Here is a 21,380-nt window from a genome sequence, read left to right as displayed (position 1 = left end):
TAAGAAGTTGTTGAAACTGGAGAAGTTTTTCCAGATGGAGAAAACATGGCATTAGGTCATAAAATATGAATGTTAGTATTCTCAAGGTGTGTGCGCTACTCATATAACCGTTGGAAAAGATTGCTGTCTATTTTCATAGATAATATACAGTTTTGCAGGAAAATATTTAATGATAAAGCAATGGTGATACCTCAGATGGATGACCAAGAACAATAAGTGGTTAGGAAAAATAAACTTATCTTTCGTCGTTGACGTCAAATCCATGTACACTAGAATAAATGAAAATGTTGAAAGTTATGATTTTCCAGTGCTGAAAATGTATTTCTGATAGGTAGGTACTTCCTTTTACAAGAAGAGCTATTCCCATTTGTTGCTGCACTGTATATGCGAATATTTTCATTATGCATGCCACAAACTTTCCACACACCCTATTGGAATGAAATTATTCCAACCTGTCCTTCATTCCAGTAATCATGCATCACTTCTCTGCTAATAAGAGCATAGTACACTCACTTGACGCATGTGACTTACAACGTGCCTCTACCGAACTATCTCTTCCAAGTTTGGCAGATAACGGAAATACTGGAAATGAGTGGGAGGGAAGTACCTATTGAAAATACACTTTCAGTATAGGAAAATTATAACTTCCAATACAGTTGTTCCCTTCTCTCATAAGATTAGCTAGAATCCCACACTGATTAGGAGTAGGGACAAGTGCAAGAGAAGAACAAGTGTATCCCTGAAAGCATCCAAAGGATATCTCCATAGATGAGAGAGTAAGATCCGAAAATACAAAGTGGGAAAACACATCACTTATGATCCAGGTATACTCTTCACTCATTTGTGTAATATGTAAAAATCAAGGCAGAAAAAGAACACATCTGAGTGGGAGAGAATGCAGTAGGAAAATGATCCTAACTAGAAAAAGATATAGTAACTCAGTACCACAGTAAGATAAGTGTGTAAACGGGGATGCATCCTATGGTGTAGAGTGGATAGAGTATGGCAGACCTTACCTGGAAAGTCAACTATATTCTAAACCTCCTCACAGGGTATTGCGAGGGTAGGATAAGGATCACACACTCTGCACCTCAGACCCAAGAGCCAGAAAATTGAGAACCACTCTGATTCCTAGGTATGACACAGAAGTAACTCTGAGCTATCGATCTAGGAATTTGGCATCTTGTATCCAAAGGAAGTTATTGCATGCAATCAACTCCCAAAGAGCAATACCATCCACGTAATAAAAGAACGAGGGAGAGTCAAGAATATAACCAAAACAATTCCATGTTGTGAACCACAAGAGAGAATGAGAAATTGATGGGGGAAGATAGACAACCCAAAACCTGTAAGAGGACTTATGCTGATTGGTTTCTTTCAAATCTAAAACAAACAAGCCGACTGGGTCCCAACATCCATGAGAGGGTAGGATGAGGGCTCCAAATCGAAGGAATGAGGTACATTTTGACGTTTCATCCCATTGAATGGTTAATCGCAGATTGGAGGGTATTACATTATCTACACTGGCAGGATAATACCACCCTACTCTGAACTGAATGGTAAAAGCCATTTTATGTAGAACCCATCTACCAGATCTATAAATAATTTATTCAAGAAAAACGTGTAAGAAAAATTATTACAAATTTGTTACAATTCTTAAATTCAAATAACTTTTACGCGTAATTTTCAGGACTTATATATTTATTTGATTTTTCTAAAGTATGCACGGGCGTACGTACACCTAAAGTGTTTAAAATTTAATCCTGACTGTTATTTCTCAGCCATATTCATTGAATGTTACATCAGTCTAACCTGCTCTTGGTAAAGGCTAGCCTTTATGGACGGAGGATGCTGCCAACTAGTTATCCTTCTTCTGGTCTGCAATTCACGCTCAATGTGCATAGGTAGTGGTTCTCAAAATGTGGTTTGCAATCCAGAAGTGTTCCACGAGGTTTTTCCAGATCGTCTGCAAGTGCAAAATGCAAGTCACATCAAAAACAGTGTTTTTCTCATCATGAATTATGATAAATGTTTACTGTAACCAGTAAAAGTGGATGGGTTAAGATCAGTAGGTAGCCAGCAGATGAGAACGTTTGAGAACTACTGGCAAAAGTTGCCATTCAAGTAAACAAACAAATTAAACAAATTATTTTATTAGTTGTTGTTTGTTTCTATGTTTGTTTTAAAACAAACCTCATTAAGATATCTGCTTTGTGCACCAACATGAATCGAACATTAAATTTTAGCGTTGTTTGTCTCTAAACTTACTGATATCCTACTGGAGGATATTTTATAACTAAGGTCTTTTCTTTACAATTGTTAAAAGTCTAATTTCTCCAATTATCCATTTCAGTTAGATTTTTTTAACTTGGTAGGAATACATTCTTTTTGCCTACTTATCTTGATCACACTGATAAAACATTCAAAATTATTAATATTCTTGCCACAAAATATTTTGTTGTTTCTGGAAGCTAGCATTTTAAAAAAGAGGCCGCTTTAATTTGTCTGAATAAAAAACACATACCAGTAATAATTTGTTATCACAAAGGCTAAAGTGTTTTTACACAAGTAAATGTTTATTATATTTCCTTAACAATCAGAATATGGTCTGAAATGGTAATTTCCCTAGTACAGGCTTTCAAATACAGACCCAGAACTCGAGTGTTTTTTAATTGTTTATAATTTTTGTTCACTGTTTTTGTCTCGTTTGAAAACCATTAAATCTTTAACATGTGATCCTGTGTGCTGACTTCTTAATTAGAATTTCAAACAGAGAGTTATAATCCAATTTCACAAAACATCAAAAAATTCTTCAACCCTCCATGATAAAGGCAAATCAATTATATCAATTTCTACAAAATGAAACCTCTCTGCTGTTCAGCGAATGCCTGAAGAGTTGATGACATTAAAATTCCATTTTGATCCCTTTAACGAGTACAATACAAATAAACACTTTCGATGTCTCTAATCTGCATTTTGTGTTTTCTGTTCCCTTTTTAAATATGCATTTTTTCCAAATTTCTACATTTTCTTTAAACAAATCAGACTTTTGCTAATTCTATTCTTGCCTGAAATCTAATTTATCAACTGACAGTTAACCACGTTTTCTTGGAGGAAAGATAGTTTGCAATGCCCTAAAATAGAAGCATGTCTTTTCTGTCGGTAAATCGGGTAATGATATCTTGAAGTTCCATGCTTTTGAACTTGAGTCCTAGTGGATGAAATTCACATATTTGAGGAGTAATGTGTGCAGCGTCTGATTTTGTGTGAATTTATTATATTTGAGTATTAAAATCTAGGTTCTCCTTTCTTTAGCAGATATTCTTAAAACTTTTAGGAGATCTGATATTTCTGCCAAGATTGAAATTTTTCTTTATTCAGATTATTTTGCTAAAACTTAGATTTTGTCCAACCTTTGTTTAACTTCATGTTGAATTTCGTTTTTCATTTACATTTATTTGTATTTTGTACCTTAATGTTGTAGCTTTCTTTAGAAGGAACACACACTAAACTTGTGGATTTGGTTTGGTTAGTTTTGAATTTCACAGAAAGCTACATGACGGCTATCTGCGCTAGCCGTCCCGAATTTAGTAGTACAAAACTAAAGGGAAGGCAGAGAGTCATCATTATCCACTGCCAATTCTTGAGCTACTCTTTTACCAATGAATAGTAGATTTGAACTTAACATTATAATGCCCCACGACTGAAAAGATGAGAATGATTGGTGTGATGGGGATTCAAGCCTGCCACTCTCAGATTGCGAGCGCCCTAAATACCTTGGCCATGTTGGGCCTACGGCTGGTGCAAGAAAGCTCACAAAGGTTTCACTTCCTTTCTCCCTCTTTCGCCAGGTCGTCGCATGCTCTGTAGATCTACTTACTCCTGTTTTGTTTCAGTTCTTGTATTAGTATGTTTTCGTCTAAGTAAACATTATTGTACACCTTCAATGTTTAGATTTTTTATAAGAACTGTCAGAGTTCAAATAGATTGACAGACATAGACTACGTAACTTGGTATCCCTCAAACTCCCAGTTAACCAAATGATGAAGCAATATATTTTAATCTTTATCAGTAAGAATGTAAGTAAAGTATATATAATGTACAAATTATCAGGTTCATTTTTAGTTTTGCTCTAGGTGGGTAGCTTGCTCTTAACAGAAATGAATATTAATAACAACTTTGAGCAGTTTGTGAACAGAATAATACTACAATAGCAAACAATCTTTGAAATTAAAGTATTCTAAAAATAATAAGGCTATTTCTTTTACCATATTCTAATCAGAATCGACTACTTTACAGGTAAAATCTGCATTTCTTAACTGACGAGCCGACTTCGAATCGGTACAATACCATAAAATATTACCTGTATTTTAATTTGTGAGTATCATATCAAAACAACAGTCAGTAACTTAACGTGGATGGTGGGAAGTATGGCGCTTATATTAAGTCGCTTTGCTCGCCAATGGAACAGTATTATGTCTGAGAACTTATACTAGTAGAAACTGGGTTTTGATACCCGTGGTGGGCAGAGCACAGATACCTCATCGTGCAGCTTTGTACTTAATAACAACAAACAACAACTGGCTGCTTTTCTTCTGTTTAACAGATCAAAATTTAATATAGCGACAGATAGACAAGTTTACTTGTTTTACAATGAATACAAGTACAACAACATGACTAGACACTTTTAAAAATAACAATAGATATTTTAACCTTTTCTTTCAGAGATCTCAATTAAATCGTTGAAATATTATGAAAATAAAACAAACGTTTGATGCATAGGCTGGTATAATTTCAGTAATTTACAAATGACCCCATTTGTAATTGAACTGCCAATGAGGGTTGATCAAACTTTATTGCTTATTGTGTGTTTCGCATGTTGTGTTTTAAATGTTAGCAACTTAAACTTGTAATTGTATATATAGCTAAAAGGTAGATAATAATTCATTACTTTTTTATTTAACTGCTGTTTTTGAGTTTCTGAACATTTGGTTGTTTTATATTATAAAGATTAATTTAAATTGAAGTTGTGTTTTTTACCAAATGTTGCTAACTCTCATTCTTAGATCAGAATGAACACCGACAGTGCAATACAAGCAAGCTGTAATATTTTGCTACGAGCCTAAAAAATTAAATATTTTTGATAAAAATACAGTTAAAAACAATCAAGCATGCCCTAATGAAGGAGTATTACAACGGAAAGACCTACCACGTGTACCTGTTTTAATTGAAAATGAGTCGTCGAAAAGTAAATGAAAACTGGTTTGACAAGTTACAATGGATTTTTTTTTTTATGCTAAACTCTTGTAATTAAAGATGTATAGTTCATCCAGGTTCCTAGGTGTGTGACAGTGTATAGAATACCTCTCATGGTGTTGGTTTATTGTGTATTTTAGTATTTATTTTATCACTTCTACTAACTTTGAATGTTACATTCACACTGTTTTTGCTTTTACAATTGTAGAAATTTCACATTATATTCCATTTAAATGTTTCATAAATAATGAATTTAATACTACTGTTTTATTATACATAGAATTTGTGAATATACTGGAATTATTAAATGGTATATTTCAAGCTTTTACAAGCAATGAGTATAATACTCTGATAACGAGAAAACTCACTTGTAGAGAAATATATATGTATAATTCATTGAGGTATAACAATTAAGCTACGTTTGTGTATGTATATGTGTACTAAAGTTATGCAAGGAATTGTAGCATTGTTGTTGGACAAATTTTTGACATTAAACTATATATGTTACTCTCTTGTTCTGTTTATAATAATAGTTTTAATATTTTGATAGTAAATTAGATGTTTATATCATGTTTATTTTCTGTAGATACAGTAGGTTTCATATTGTAGTCCTTTAAAACATTTTTAGCATAATAGACTTAGTATCATTTTATAATTGTGAGTTAGAAGTTGTCCAAAAAGTATAGTCCAAGAAATTGGTTGGATTATGAGGTATAGTTATATGTCAGAATATTAAAGATAAAATATTTTTGGTTTGAATATTCCCTGTGAATAAGTCATAAAACATTGTTATGCCTATCATGTGTCAAGTATTGGAATTAACATGTTTTTTCATCATATTATAACACCCACACATGTTTGGTGGGTCAGAGGCTCAAACTCACAACTCCAAATTACAAGTTGAGCACCCTATATACTTGGCTATGCCAGGCTTTGTTCAAACAATCTGAAAAGGGATATGTTTCTTCTAAGATTTTTTTTCCCACTAATATGCCCATTTCTAAATAGAATAATAGGCTTATTCTTGTTTATTTAAACACTTAAGCTTTTAAGAGTATATTTTTGCTAGAAACTGGAAGCACTGAAGTTTGCTGAAATAAATGTCAAGAAAGTTGTTATTTATGTGTATAGAACTTCTACAAGGTATTCCAGTTGGATTCTTGTTATAAAGAAAAGGAACTTGCTGAAGTTCTAAGCAGTTTTTTCTCATGAGGAAGAAAAAGATTTCTAATTTTGTTAGATTCACCTGGTGTTGACAGGAACTTTTCTTATCTTTAATTTTTATTTAAAAACATTTGTTTTTTATATATATAACTGGGGCCTGGCATGGCCAGGTGGTTAATGCACTTAATTTAAATCTGAGGGTCACAGGTTTGAATCCCTGTCTCATCAAACATGTTTGCCCTTTAAGCTGTGGGGGCATTATAATGTGATGGGCAATCCCACTATTCACTGGTATAAGAGTAGCCCAAGAGTTGGCAGTGGGTGTTGATGACTAGCTGCCTTCCCTCTAGTCTTACACTGCTAAATTAGGGACGGCTAGTGCAGATATCCCTTGTGTAGCTTTCCACAAAAGTAAAAAAGAAACAAACAAAATATGTAACTGGATAGAAAAGCTTGCATTTATTTATTTTTTAATGGTTTGGTTGAATGGATGGTGACTTCAGTGGAAGGCTAGTATCTGATGATCATAAGATTGCTGGGTTATTAAATTTTGCTTTTTTTTCTCTAGGTTTTACTAACAAAGATATATGCAGTGTTCTACATATTGAACAGTTGATAAATGGAGACAAGAACAACATGATTGCATTAATTTTGAGCTGGTTAAGAAAAAATTGGCAGGTTTAAGAAACTGATAAGGCTCCTGGGCCAGATTCTGTTTCCCCAAGGGTTTTGAAGGAAGTTAAAGATTGAATATACGAGTCACACACTACTATTTTTTTTTTGTCAGTGCTTGAATGGTGGGAAGGTACCAGAAGATTGGAAGTTAGTTAATGTAACTTCTCTTTTTTATGGGAAGTGATAAAAATTGACTCAGGAACTATAGATCCATTAATTTTACATCAGTTATAGGAAACATTTTGGGAAGCCTGTTAAAAGATACTTTTCGAAGTCATTTAATAAAGTTTAGAATTTTATTACATAGTGTGGTGTCACTAAGTAAAAACCTTTTGATATTGTTTGAAAAGGTTACTGATTATGTATATGAGAGTAAGGATGTAGATTTGGTATATCTGGATTTTTAGAAAGCATTTGATAAGGTACCACATAAAAAACTTGTAAAAAAAGAAATTATCCATAGGTATGGGGGGATAAGTTAGCAAACTGGATAGAAGAGAGGCAAGATGGAAGTAAGCAGACAGTTTTTATGATGGAGTTTAGCCAAACTGGATTAATGTCATAAGTGAGGTACCTCAGAGCTCGGTCTTGGGACTTTTGTTCTTTTCAATTTATGTCAATGACATAGATGAAGAAATAGTCAATAAATTACTTAAATTTGCAGATGTTGTTAAGGTATTGACTGTTGCTAGCTGTGAAAAGATGCTACTGATCTACAAAAATATTTAGGTCATTTATTGAGTTGGGCAAATAAATGGCAGATGGATTTTAATTATAATAAATGCAAGATAATATATGTGGGTTATCATAATTTGAATTATATGGATGGGAATAACTTTAACAATGTCACGAAGAAAAGGGATTTTGGTGTAATGGTAGACAAGTCTTAGCCATCCAAGTAGTATACTGTTGCTTGTGGCAAGTCAAATAGGAGTTTAGGTTGTATGTACAGAAATATTGAATACAAGAATAAAGAGGTAATTTCATTGTACAAGTCACTGGTTAGGTCACATTTGGAATAGTATGTTCAGTTGTGGGCTTCTTACTTTAAGAAATACCTCAAGTTGTTGGAAAGGATTGAGAGAAGGGATACTAGAATGATGTCTGGGATGGAGGGATTTTTATATAAGGAGTGGCTCAAAACTCTCAAATTGTTTTCTTTTGATAAAAGAAGAGTTCATGGGATCTGACTGAGGTATTTAAGATTGTAAAGAGTTTTGATGATGTTCATACATTATCTTTTTTTCACATTTAACATTGATAATAATAGAACTAAGGGACACAAATATAAATTTTGGCAAGGTAGGAGTTATTTTCAGTTAAGATGGTTTTATTTTTCTAATAGGATGGTTGGCCTTTAAATTGGTTTCCTTCAGACATTGTAGAAGCAGGAAATGTAAATGAGTTTAGAAAAAGCGTGATAGGTATATGAATTATAAGGGCTGACTTTTTTAGTATTTTGAAGCTACTTTAGAGAGTGGAACAGCTGAGATTGACTAGTAGGTCCCATGTTGTTCCAAAATGTTATTTGTTATTCTCTCTCTTTCCAGTATTTCTGTTACTGCTGCATTTGTCTCTTGACAAGAAGTAAATAAAGCTCATTTTGTACTTAGTTATTATTAGAAGTGTCGTTTTAATATCAATAGACATCTAACGTTATTAAAATGGAGGCTCCTAGTGAATTCTTTTAATTACCATAAAGTAGTTGAGTCTTGTGTTGCATGCAAGCTTTCTCACTTGTTCTAACAGGAACATTTAGTGCTATCTTTTCTGTTTACAGTACTGGTACTTCAAACATTATGATAAACATAGTAAATAATATTGAGTAACATTTCAAGACATTATTGTGAAGGTATTTTCTAATGAGATGAAATCATTTTATGTTTTGAATTATTGTTGTTTGAATATACAGACCCTGTCAAATACAGCAACTTGTTGTAAATTGCAGAGGAATGATGCACATTCTTTTTGTTATTTAAATTTTGCACCCAAACATATGTTTCTGTATGTTGGCAATTATTGAAATAACCAACAAAAGAGACTCGTCATTGTAGTAAATTCATAAAGTGATCATACTGTGATGGTTTGATGAAATGGCTTAGTCTTTATTGTAATGATCCATTGTGATGTTTTTTTTTACAAATGAATTCCAAAGCAATTGTAGCTGAGAATATTGGACCTTATTGCATGTACGTGTACTTGCAATTATTTGAGGTACTTTTCAGTAATTAGTGGAACCACTTCCTATTTGATCAGCTAATAAAATGTGATATAATTGCATGTATGTCTTAGAAATAATTGTAATCTACAAACTTATAATTCAAAAGTTAATCCTAACCAGCATTTGATGATTTCTGGACTAATTACTGAATGCCTAATATTTTAGTGCCAAGAGTAGTTTTTCACCAGAATAAATTATCCTTGCCATTCTATGCTCCTATGTAATAGGAGGTAACCAGTAGAGATTATTTTTGGTGCAGAATCAAAGTATTACCTGAGAAATAATCCTAATATACAAATTTATCATTTAAAAGTTCCAACTAGCTCATATGACCTTAGTTATCAATACATTTATTTTGATTTTTATTCAGAGTAAATCTGGAATGAACTTCCATTAGAATTATTTTTGTATCAAATATTACAAATGTAGTTATAGGTGTGCATTATAATTTGATTTGCAGAACAGTTGGTCATAAGGTTTCCAGATGATGTGAAAATCAAGATTCCTTTTAATGTCATTATGTTATCGTATTCTATTCAGTATTTTCCTCTTCTCAGTTTTATTGCTGAATTTCTTTTTAATGTTTTCAAGAGAAAGATACCCATGAGAATGTTTTAAAATTAATGACATCTGAAAGCAGAAAGCAGATTACACACAAACAAAAAATTATAAAGCCAAAGTAGGCTTTAAGAAGAACAACCAATGAGTGTTGCAGTGTAGCAAATACCAGTTACATGTAATCTTATCACTAAGATCACAATTATTGTAGATGTTTGTGATTCTTGGTCTGTTAAGAATTGCCTTTTTTTAACTACAGCTATATTTTAAAAATCTGTTGATATACTTCTTTTACAGTTTCAAAATTTGTTCAAAATAAAAATCGTGATTATAATGCATTAGTGCTTTAAAAACAACTTGGCAAGGTTAACAGTATAATTATTTTCCCCATTTATAAGAATGTTTCTAAGAAAATCATGGTAATTTTCAGGCATTCCTGTTAACAGATTTTAAACTTTTTTTGCCATTAGTCTTGGCACAAGTGATCTAGAAGAAAGGAGGAGCTAGTTGTATTATTGGTATTTACATATACATTTACATATAACTAGAAATTAACATTAAAAGTACCAAAAAAAAACACAACTTTTATGCTTTTCTTGTGAAAGTTTGATATTTTTTTTAGTTGCTTTAGAAAAATAAATTGTAGTGCATAAAGGTAAATTGCACATGTTTTATATTAAGAAGTAGGATTCAGAAAACACCATAAAAATGACATATTGTAAAGAAAATACTCGGAACAAGATCTTTCTGAAAACGATTGTATTTGGGAACATAATATAATTGCCTCAAATCATTCTCTGTTTTCATTTCTCATGTTTCTTTAATGAATAAAGATGAAAAATGTAGTTTTTTACGAACCATAAAGAAGAAAAATTAGGGTTTTAGCTAAATTGATTCAATTCATATTTACTGACATAGAATAAATCTTAATGATAAAATGTAATGGTCATTTTAGTTTCCAATGCAAGTTGTGTATAAAGTTTTATGGTTTCATTTTTAAGATGGACACAAAGTTAGTTGCTACAGACACCTTAGATTCCTGTTCAAAAATTGATGAGAAACCACAGGTTTTATCAGCAAAACTTACTATGAAGAAGAAGAAACAAAAGTTTGATCATGATGATGACCTGGAACTTTTATCAAAAGAGGTAAGTTTTAGTTTTGAAAATGGGGTCTAAAATTTTTGGGTTGATTATTTGCAATAATATACTCCCTCTCCCATTATTGACAGGCTATTTGTATAATAAAAAATAATAAATATTTTAAGATTTAGTAAATGTAAAATGTTCCTTTCCCATTTTTCTGTGCTATGTGAAGATATTGCACTAAGTTATAAATTGTTAGTTTCTTTTTCAAGTTTTATATTGTATTTCTCAGAAAATGTCACTTGTAATAACATACTTAAGAAGAAAAAGGGTCATTGAGACTGTTCCATGCAATAAACTAAGCTTTAACAATATGCAAATTCATCCAGCCCACATCATTCAAATATTTATTAAGCCTTCATTTAAATTCTCTTAAATGTACTACATCCATTCCAAACACCATATTAATTATTGAAGATGAATGCATTGTGCTTAAAATAGAGAATGCATTATCAGTATAAACCCTTTAACAATTTTCAGTTCCCCTCTAACACTTTTGCTTTCAAGAGAAAATAATTTCAGAGATTTTTACTTATCTTTGTATTAAAACCTTTCCATCTAAAACATTATTCTACAGCCTTCCTTTAAACCCCATCCACCCTCATTGCTTCAATTGCAAGGGCTTTCACCTGTCCTACTTTCGTTCTTGCCCTAAATGATTGGAAGGAAAAGAAGTGCAGCATTTGAAAATGATTCAAAACAGTTTGATGTATACCACTGCACTTTCTTCCACTACTACAGTGGGAGTGTAGATGGATCTCTCTGTGCCTGCAAAATAATCTTTCCCAAACTAAATGAAAAGTCTTTTGACCTCCACGGTTAAAAAAGTTGATGAATCAACTTCAACATCCATCTCTGTCCTTAACATACATTCCAGCAAATCTCAAAATCCACTTTCTTTGGATCTGAGTACAGGCATTTCATTGGGTACATCATCTTCTCCCACACCAAGATAAAAAAACGATCATTTGTTCACATCCTCAGTCACTATAATCCTCTTCCAACAGCAAAGATCTGCCTAATCGATCCAGGGCAGGATCTATGGAGGTTGATAGACCTCCCTTGAATAAAGACAGTAAAGAAAAAAGACATTTTAAACAAAAGGGTTCTCCACCCAATTCGCCTACACATAAATAAAAATGGCATCCTTGATACAATGGAACTGTCAAGGTGTACGTTCTAATCTGGATAACATCAAAACACTGAATGCTTCCTACCATCCTTCATGTCTTTCCTTACAGGAAACATTTCTGAAACCTGCTAATACAGTCATCTTTCAGTGGTTTTCTTTGTACGGAAATGACGGGCTGTTTGATGGATGCATCCATCAGCATGTCCCCACCCTTCTTTGCCGTAGAGTGTATGCTCTGTGATCACAACCTTTCTCTTTTCAATACTGGTTCTTTTACTTATTTTCACACACATAGTCAGTCCTTTACTGCTATTGATCTCTCAGTTTGCTCCCCTTCACTATTCTCCCACTTTTCATGGAGGGTTGACAATAACTCATGAGGCAGTGATCATTTTTCTATAATTTTGAGAGACTGGCCATGATCAGTTCCACCTGACCTGTGTGCCCCAGTGGAAGCTGGATCAAGCAAATTAGCCCTCTTTCGCTGCTTTCTCAGAACGTGATCCTGCCATTGTCTGTAAGCTATCAATGGAAGACTATGTGGAAGCAGTAACTAACTGTATTATGCAGACAGCTACTCAGTGTATTCCTAAACTCTCAACACGTTTTCCATGATATTCTTGTCAATGGTGGAATCCTGCCTACCACATGACACAGAAGGCTCAAAACCAGGCCTGGGATACTTTTCTTAGGTATTCCACTTTCTCGAACAACATCACTTTCCAGCAGGCTCGTGCACATGCTTGATGGGTAACACATCAAAGCCAGAAGGAATCTTGGATTAAGTTTACAACCAGCATATCTTCTACCACCAGTTCCAAAGTCATATGGGACAAGAAGCGAAAGGCCGTAGGCCAATATAAGTCTGTCCCCTCTCGATTTTGCTCTCTGATGGCCAGGAAGTAGCTGATACCTGGAGCTTTGACAATACTCTAGATGAAAGTTTTTGCTGGGTATCTAACACTTCTGCTTCTTCCTCCACCTTCTTGGTCATAACGATTTGGGCAGAGCAATTATCTCTTTCCTTTTGAGCTGATTTTCTCTATGACTATAATCATCCCTTTATGCTGGTGGAACTCAAACTGGCTATTCATTGGTTTGGCAGTACATTGGTTGGACCTGATGATGTACACTATGAAATGCTGCTCCATCTATCTTCTGCTTTTCTTGCTATTCTTTTGATTGTTTTTAAGCAGATCTGGCAGGAGAATGTTTTTCCTAATGCCTGGCACCAGTCTGTTGTCCTGCCTTTCTCTAAGCCTGGGAAGGATCCCAAGATTCCTTGAAACTACTGTCCAGTTGCTTTGACAAGCTATCACTGTAAGACCTTAGAGAGGATGGTTAATGCACATCTTGTTTGGTTCCCTGAATCAAACAACTTCCTCTGGCCCACCTAGTGTGGGTTCCTACGACAACACTTCACCGTGAACCACCTGATTCAACTTGAAACATCAATCAGAGAAGCCTTTCTCAAACAACATCTTGTATCAGTATTCTTTGACATTGAGAAGGTTTATGATACCACATGGAGGTATGGCATTTTGCAAGACCTCCGTTGATGTGGGTTACTTTGTCATTTGCCCATTTTTATTAAAAAAATTTTAATGGACAGGTGATTTCAAGTTCGTGTGGGTTTGACACTTTCCTGTTCTTTTCTACACAAACTTGGAGTCCCTCAGGGCTGTGTTTTGAGTGTCACACTTTTCAGTATAAAAATTAATGCCATCACTGACCAAGTCCCTCTAACTGTTGCAAATGGGCTCTATGTTGACAACTTTTATATCTCATGTTAGTCATTGAACATGAGGTATATTGAGTGGCAGCTACAGACTGCCCTCAACCATTTACTAAAGTGAACCACAGCAAACGGTTTTAACTTCTCTCTCTCTTTTAAACTATTTACATGCATTTTTGCCACCAACAGGGGTATCTACTCTGATCCTGAACTCCATATTGGTGAAGTTGTGCTACCTGTGGTCCCTGAGACAAAGTTCTTGGAGATTATATTTGACTGTAAGCTGACCTTTGTACCACACATCAAGCAGTATTGGGTCAAAGGTACAAGAGCACTGAACATCCTCCATGTCCTCTTTTCCACCACTTGGGGAGCAGATTGATGTTCTGTTCTAAAGATATATCATGCTCTTATTTAATTGAAACTAGACTATGGATCACTGGTCTACAGCTCTGCCAGGACCTTAGCCTTAAAGTTGCTGGATCCTGTTCATCATTAGGGTCTTTGGTTCTGCACTGGGGCCTTCTGCACTTCCCCAGTTCAGAGCTTATACACAGTCTCATGAACCTTCTTTTCACCTCTGCTGTTTGCAGCTGTCTTTATTATATGCTTTGAAACTTTGTTCCTTATCAGAACATCCCTCCTGGGGTTGTGTTTTCTTTCCTCAATGGGCCATGCTTTATCAGAATAGATGATCTGTCATTGCTCCTTTTGGCCTTCATATCCAGGCACAGTTGGGTGAATTGGGTCTGTCCCTGGATAACATTACTGTATCCACTGGTTAGCCCATTCCACCATGGCTTCTTACAGTCCCCAAATGTGACCTATCTTTAAGTCATCTGAGAAAAGCAGACACTTCCGATTGAAAACACTGTCTCCTATTTGCTGAACATCTTTTGTACCATCCTTCCATTCCTATTTATACAGATGGTTCGAAATTAGGTAACTCTGTAGGATCTGCCATGGTTTGTTGTGGTTCGGTGGTTGTGTGCAGAATTCCCTCTACAGCTTCTGTGTTCAATGCTGAACTGTATGCCATTTCTCTTGCCCTGGATCACATAGAAGTTATGCAGTACTCAAAATGCACTATTTATACTGACTCAGTTCTTTGTTGACCCTGGAATTGCTTTATGTTAGTTCACACCCTGTTCTCCCCAGTATTTAAAACCGACTGGCCCATTTCTCTTTAATATCTACTTCTATCTAGTTTTCTGGATACCAGGCCATGTTGGTATTCACAGGAATGAGCTTGCTGACACTGCATCTAAACCTGTCTGTTGTGACACAATTACTGCTGTGCCTGTTCCATACATGGACTATAGTACTGTATTCAAGGCTCGGCTCCTTGCCAGTTGGCTGTCGACTTGGAGTGAGCAATGTGAAAACAAGCTTTTATAAATAAAACCCTCTCTTGGACTTTGGCTGTCTTGTTTCTGTAAGGATTGGAAAGAGGAATCTGTTCTAACAAGACTATGCATTGGTCATAGTTTTTTAACTCATTGTTTTCTTTTATCTGGGACTGAAACACCAATGTGTTGTCTGTGTAACACTCAGGCCATAATTGATCACATTTTACTGTCTTGCTGCTGTTATGATTCTCAACGACGGCACCATTTTATACGTTTTGTCTCAAGGTTTATCTGTAACTTTAGATGGTGACACTGTTCACCTCAGAAATGTTTTTAGTTTTTTTAAAGGCCATTAATCCTTTTTATGATATCTAAGTTTTTAATTTATACACTAGACCTTTTTTTAATGTGATTCCCTTTTAAGAATCAAAGTCTGTCTAGTTCGATTTCAAATTAGAAACTGGCCATAACGTCAAATAACTTGAAACCAGGACTGGAAAGACCAACTTCAGGTGACTAACAGTGGTTATTTAATTTACCTGTTAGTCTTCCTGCCGAGTTATTATAATTACAGTTATGCTACACAAAGTCCTTTACAACTTGTATTACTGTAATTTTTCTCCTACTGCTGTAGATTAGATGTAAAAAATTGGATTTAATGCTATTTATATTTTTAATTGAGAAATTAAACTTTGATTTGTTTTACCTTAATTTACTTTTATGAATTTTAATAATTTTATTTCTATTTTAACTTTTTACTGGATGTTTGGCACAGATAGCCTAGTTGCTTTGCACCATAAAACACCAAACAAGAAAAACGCTATCTAACCAATCACTGTCCTTTTTTGAAGTAGAGAAATCAAGACTTGGTACAATATTTGAAATAAGGACTAATCACTACCCTATAAAATGAAATTCTGATACATCTCTTTTCACACAATAGACTTCTCAATCTTCCATTGCTCTATAATGTGTTGAGAATAAATTTTCTTGTTTTACACACTAATCTGTATAACTTATGAATTCAAGGTACTCATTTAGCATCCATAGAGCACGACACAGTTTCCTAGAGTGGTTGACTCCCACTGTACCACTTAATGTGAATCTAACTTTCTCAGTTGCCACAATTTGAGTTGAACATTGTGTTTCTTGCTTGCTTTCAGTTTGCGTTAATTTTATTTCTCCAGTATTTCAGACTCTGTTATTGTTTATTCTTTTTCCACATGCTTACTTTGCTCATTCTAGTGTGTTACTGACTTTAATTAAAGTAGTATAGTTGACTATACGGTGGGGTCCTATGGGGGTCTAGCTCTAATTTGATGTCTTCTGACCACACTTAATTGCTTCTGGAGGAAGCTGCTTTTATGGGTTAATCACATTATAGAAGTACATCCTTTCTCCTATATGATATCTAGTTCTCGTAGACGTTTTCTACATACCCCATCTTAGTTAGCTTCTGCCTTCTCCAATGTGACTTTGGGATAGGGAACAGTTTGTCATCAAGGTCCCATTCTTTTCTCTCATACTTTTCCAGCTCGAGAGGTTCTCTTTGTTTTGGGTTGTGGGCTTCCTCAGAGGCTCTCATATGCCTCTGTTGTACTTGCATATATTCCTTTCACAGTAAGTTCCATGATTGATGGGCCTTCAGTTTGGATCACCCTGTTGTCCTTCCTTCTTCTCTTCTTATTTGGTGGTTGGACAGTGACCTTACTATGGCTGATGTTCCTCTTCCACTTTCTTATCCAGATTTGCACATTTTTACTGATGCTTCTCTTGTGCGTTGGGATGCATATCTTAGTACCCTGGAGATTTCTGGGATTTATTCATTGTCCAAATCCTGGCTTCATGTCGGTGATTTAGAACCTTTAGCTGTTCGTAAAGGTATGTTTAATTTTCCTCTTTCTTTTGAGGAGGGTGGTGGGTAAGTTGAATTCTGACACCTCTACACTGATCTCATACATCACCTAGCAAGGGGTACAAATTTCATTTCTCTTTGGGTTCAAACACTGGAGCTCCTATTCTGAGCCCACATGTCCTGGATATAGTTCTTGGCTTACCTTATTCCCGTTGGTTTGAATCTTGTTGTGGATCAGTTATCAGGTCTGCACATGGGCTTTCCCCTGGAGAGGCTCATTGATTCTCAAGTTTTCTAGTGATTAAATTCTTGCCTGGGTATCCTGCACACAGTTGCATTTTCCATCCATTTGAACAACAAACTGCCATTTGTTTCATCTCAGGTTCCTCATCCTCGAGACTTAGGGATAGATATCTTTATTCAGGAATAAAAAATGGTGTGGTCTTCACATTTTGGCTTTCCTGCCCATATGCCTTCTCCTCAAAGTAATCTTCCTCTTCCACACCACTCTGTGCCAAGTTCTTCTGGTGGCTCCATTTTGGCTAACTCAGCTTTGGTTCCCTCTCCTATGATCTCTACTATTGCCATTGCATCTGCCCCTTTCTTTGTCTCCTTCATCAGCTTCAAATGGACACCCTCCATCATGCTGTCTCCTCCCTCTGCCTTCACACAAGGCTTTTCTCAGGTCCCTTGCTAGGAGTTAGGGCTTAACACTACATGCTACTTCTTTCCTTTCCTTTTTGATCTACTTTTAGTTGATCTCTTTGATAAGGTTTTTGCCACTTTTTTCCATCCATTTCTCACTTTTCCCAATTTTTTTTTAACCCAGCTGGTTGATCAAGATCTTTCAGTTTTGGCAGTTTCTTGTTATAGAGTAGCTTTGTTGAACATGTTTCATTTTACCAGATTCTGCTGGGTCTTATCTTTTCTCTCCTGTTCCAGTTCTTTCAAGTTCTTCATCAGCTTATTAGAATGGCTTCCTCTTCCTTTTTGGAAAGGCATCTTCTTTATCATGCCTTATCAGATTTGGCATATTATTATGTCTCTAGCAGTTCATTTTTGTTGGCATCTCGGGGAGATCATCCAGACTGAAATATGAACCACTCACACTTTTATTGCTTATTACCTACACCATTTTACTATGCCCTTCCCTAGTGGATATCATCTACTCTCTTAGACAATTCCACATGAGCCATTCATCTTTCATTTTGGTATCTTTTTCTGTTATGTTTTTTTTTCTCATGGACTATCGTGAGTAAAGCAGAGGGGGATTGCTGTTTATTTATGCCATTGCTTTTATTGAATAAATTTAAAGTGGTATGCATTTCAAAATAGGGTTTTAGAGCCATTCATTGCCCTTTTTTTTGGTGTGGCATTCTTCTGTACTCCCCATTGTCTTCTACTCCTTCTTTCCTCTAGTAGAATTTGGTACCTTGTCAGTTAGTTTTTGAAAATCCAGTTGTACCTTATAATAAAATGTTAAAAAACAAAGGCCAGATTTTACCCTAACACAACCATGTTGACTAATATATATCCAACAAAATATTAGTAGTAATCTTCTGGCACACTTTTAGAGTGAAAATATTTTTAAATTGTCATAATTTGTTAGTCTTGGAAAATTAAGGCTTTCAAACAATAAAAATGCAGAGATGCCAACCATTACTATTTGAGAGTAATAATTACAATTTTGGTGTACACATTACGACTATACGCTCATACAGACAAATATTATGACTTGTTTCAACTTCCAAATTATTATATATTATATAGGCCTACACAATAAAGTGATAAATTGTTCCTCCAGGGCTTGAAAGGGATGAAAAGAAAATTTCTAGTGAGATACAAATAAATTTTGATAATAAATAAAAGACATAGTCCAAATGGCTACTTGCAATAATCATGTTTGTGCTTGAAATAATAAAAAATATTTGCATCTCCGACATCTACCAATAGTTTGAATGCGGTACTTCTCTATACTGGGTACGTGGGGGAATCCATAGTTACGTCATCAGTGCTTGTCAGCCAATCAGCACTCGCATAGATGGGTATTTCTCGTTTTCTAAGCGGCATAGAAACACCAATGAGATCGTTCACAGGATGGAAAAAAAGAGGCCTCGTTCACCAGATTGTCTTGTTTCTGGCAAATCTAAAAGGACTAAAACTGTGAGTAAAAAATTTAGGAAAGAGTATAGTGCAAAATATCCAGTCATTGCATCAAAAGTTAGTGACAGTCATGCATTTTGTACAGTTTGTCACGTTGATTTTTCTGTGGCACATGGCAGGATAAACGATTGTTCCAGACATACAAAATTGGTGTCTCACCAACAAAAGGCTGAGGCGAAGACAAGAATGATGCAGATAATGACATTTATAAGTAAGAATTCAGAATATGAAAAAGAATTTTTTTAAAATTTATTTATTAAATACACAAAACACAGTCATGAATGAGCAATCTACAGCAGTAATAAATAATAATAGTTATAATAATAATATAATAATAAACAGCTTAGAGACATTGGTCAGGCCAAGTGGCCGCAAATGATAAAGGGTTCTGTCTACAATCATTACGCTCAGTCATTTGAAATAGTTGGCATCTCTGGATCTGTTCAAGATTTAAAAAAAAATTTTGGAGTGAAGTTCTTGTGTATATTTTTTTACTAAATTTGTTGATCTTTCATTCAAATCTTATTTCTATCCCCCTTCCCCCCCATAAACTAGGAAACATCAAGGGATTTTGTGATGGCTCATTAAGAATATTCTTACTCCCAACTTCCCTCAGAAAGCAGAAAACTAATCATTAAATTCAGCCCCATTTTACAAAATATTCATTAACTTCTTTATAATTTTATAAAATTGCAGTTTCTACTGCTATTGGGTGGCAGTTTGTTCCACAGATTTACTATCCTACTGGAAAAATTAAACTGCCTGAGTTGAACATAGATCTAACCCTTTCCAGTCTTAAATTTATGGCCTCATTTATTCCTGCCCTCAGAATTAATATGAACAGAAAAAAAATCTACCAATCCCATGGGTATTTGTTTTATTTCTAAATTAATCAGTAGACTGCATAAATTAAAGAGTAATATGTAGATTATAAGAAGCTTTGTCATGTTTACATACCTATTCTAATAATATCTTATGCTAGTTTGTAAGAATACTTAACTTTTGTCTGAGAATACAGTGTCTCCTTACTGTCATGAATTTTGTGTACCTGGATGTTTGAGAAATCTGTTATGATAGGAGGGTGATTAGTGTTTTAAATTCCACTGGTCCACCAATTCAGTTTCCAGGGCTCAAGCAGATAATCTCCATCCTGTATGTTACAAATGATATAATTGTTACTTTTTCCACATAATTGTTTGTTTTTGTTTTTTTAGATTTTAATGGTGTAAAATTAATTTTCTGTTCTATTATGTTAATTTTGAACTTTTGAATAATTTCTTTTCAGGAACTTATTTCTAGAGTTATACAATTACAAGCTCATGTTCAGCAACTTAAAAATATTATTACAAAGCAGAAGATGCAGGAGTCCAAAACTGTGAATAATAAACCAGTAAAATCATTTGATTTCAAGAGGTTTGTAGCCTCTCCATACTTTCCACTTAAAGAATGTAATATTAAATAATGTTAATACTTAGAACACAATGAGCTTTTATATTAGATAAAATAACTTTAAATATAATGTAATGTCATTTATTGCAGATATTTTCTGTTTAGAATTTTTCTTAAACTGATTTATTTGTGAATTTGTTGTTTTTTATCACCAAAATTTAAAGTTCAGTTACAAAAAGATGATGCAAGGCCTAACCTTTTCTTTGATTCATGTCATTTTTGACCAATAAGAGTCTACTTCCATGAAATTCTACTATATTCAAAGTGAAATTAATAATTTGTCTACTTCATTGGCAAGCCTCACCTCCATGGTGAACAACTGAAGCATGAGCCACATTGATCATGAATATTTTTGCATCTCATTTTTTTGTTTGTTTCATGATTTTAATTCATCACATAAAAGAAAGTAAGTAAAGGATAAGGGTATTTTTTACTTGGACTTACTGAAGTGTAATAAAATGTATGTAACATTACTGTACTAATATCAATAACCAAATTACTATGTATAATATTAGTATCAATATGCTAATGTTGCATCCATCCATGGCTTTCTGTAGAGAGTATAGGTAATTTACATGTCTAATGTGCCACAAACAAAATTGAAACATTTTCTTGAAACTTAAAAGGTGTTGTAGAATTTGACCAATTACTTACTTAATGTGGAAATACATAGCAAAA

General features: G+C 34.3%; 1 protein-coding gene across 5 annotated transcripts in view; it reads left to right on the top strand.

The window, feature by feature from the left end:
• Positions 1-4,818: 4,818 nt before the first annotated feature.
• LOC143223261 (tRNA pseudouridine(38/39) synthase) overlaps positions 4,819-21,380 on the top strand; it is a 30,784-nt gene continuing 14,222 nt past the window's right edge. For 2 of the 5 annotated variants that reach the window (XM_076450987.1, XM_076450985.1), the window contains exons 1-3: positions 4,819-4,932; positions 10,876-11,022; positions 20,539-20,666. In XM_076450987.1, the coding sequence (XP_076307102.1) occupies positions 10,876-11,022; positions 20,539-20,666 (275 nt within the window). In that variant the 5' untranslated portion in view covers positions 4,819-4,932. Of the gene's footprint in view, positions 4,933-5,093; positions 5,342-10,875; positions 11,023-20,538; positions 20,667-21,380 lie in introns of those variants that run through there. The other 3 variants (XM_076450982.1, XM_076450983.1, XM_076450986.1) reach the window with 3 other exon arrangements.

Source organism: Tachypleus tridentatus, chromosome 8 (genome assembly GCF_004210375.1).
Source record: "Tachypleus tridentatus isolate NWPU-2018 chromosome 8, ASM421037v1, whole genome shotgun sequence".
NCBI classification, from domain to species: Eukaryota; Metazoa; Arthropoda; class Merostomata; order Xiphosura; family Limulidae; genus Tachypleus; species Tachypleus tridentatus.
This window is presented reverse-complemented; position numbering and strand designations above follow the sequence as displayed.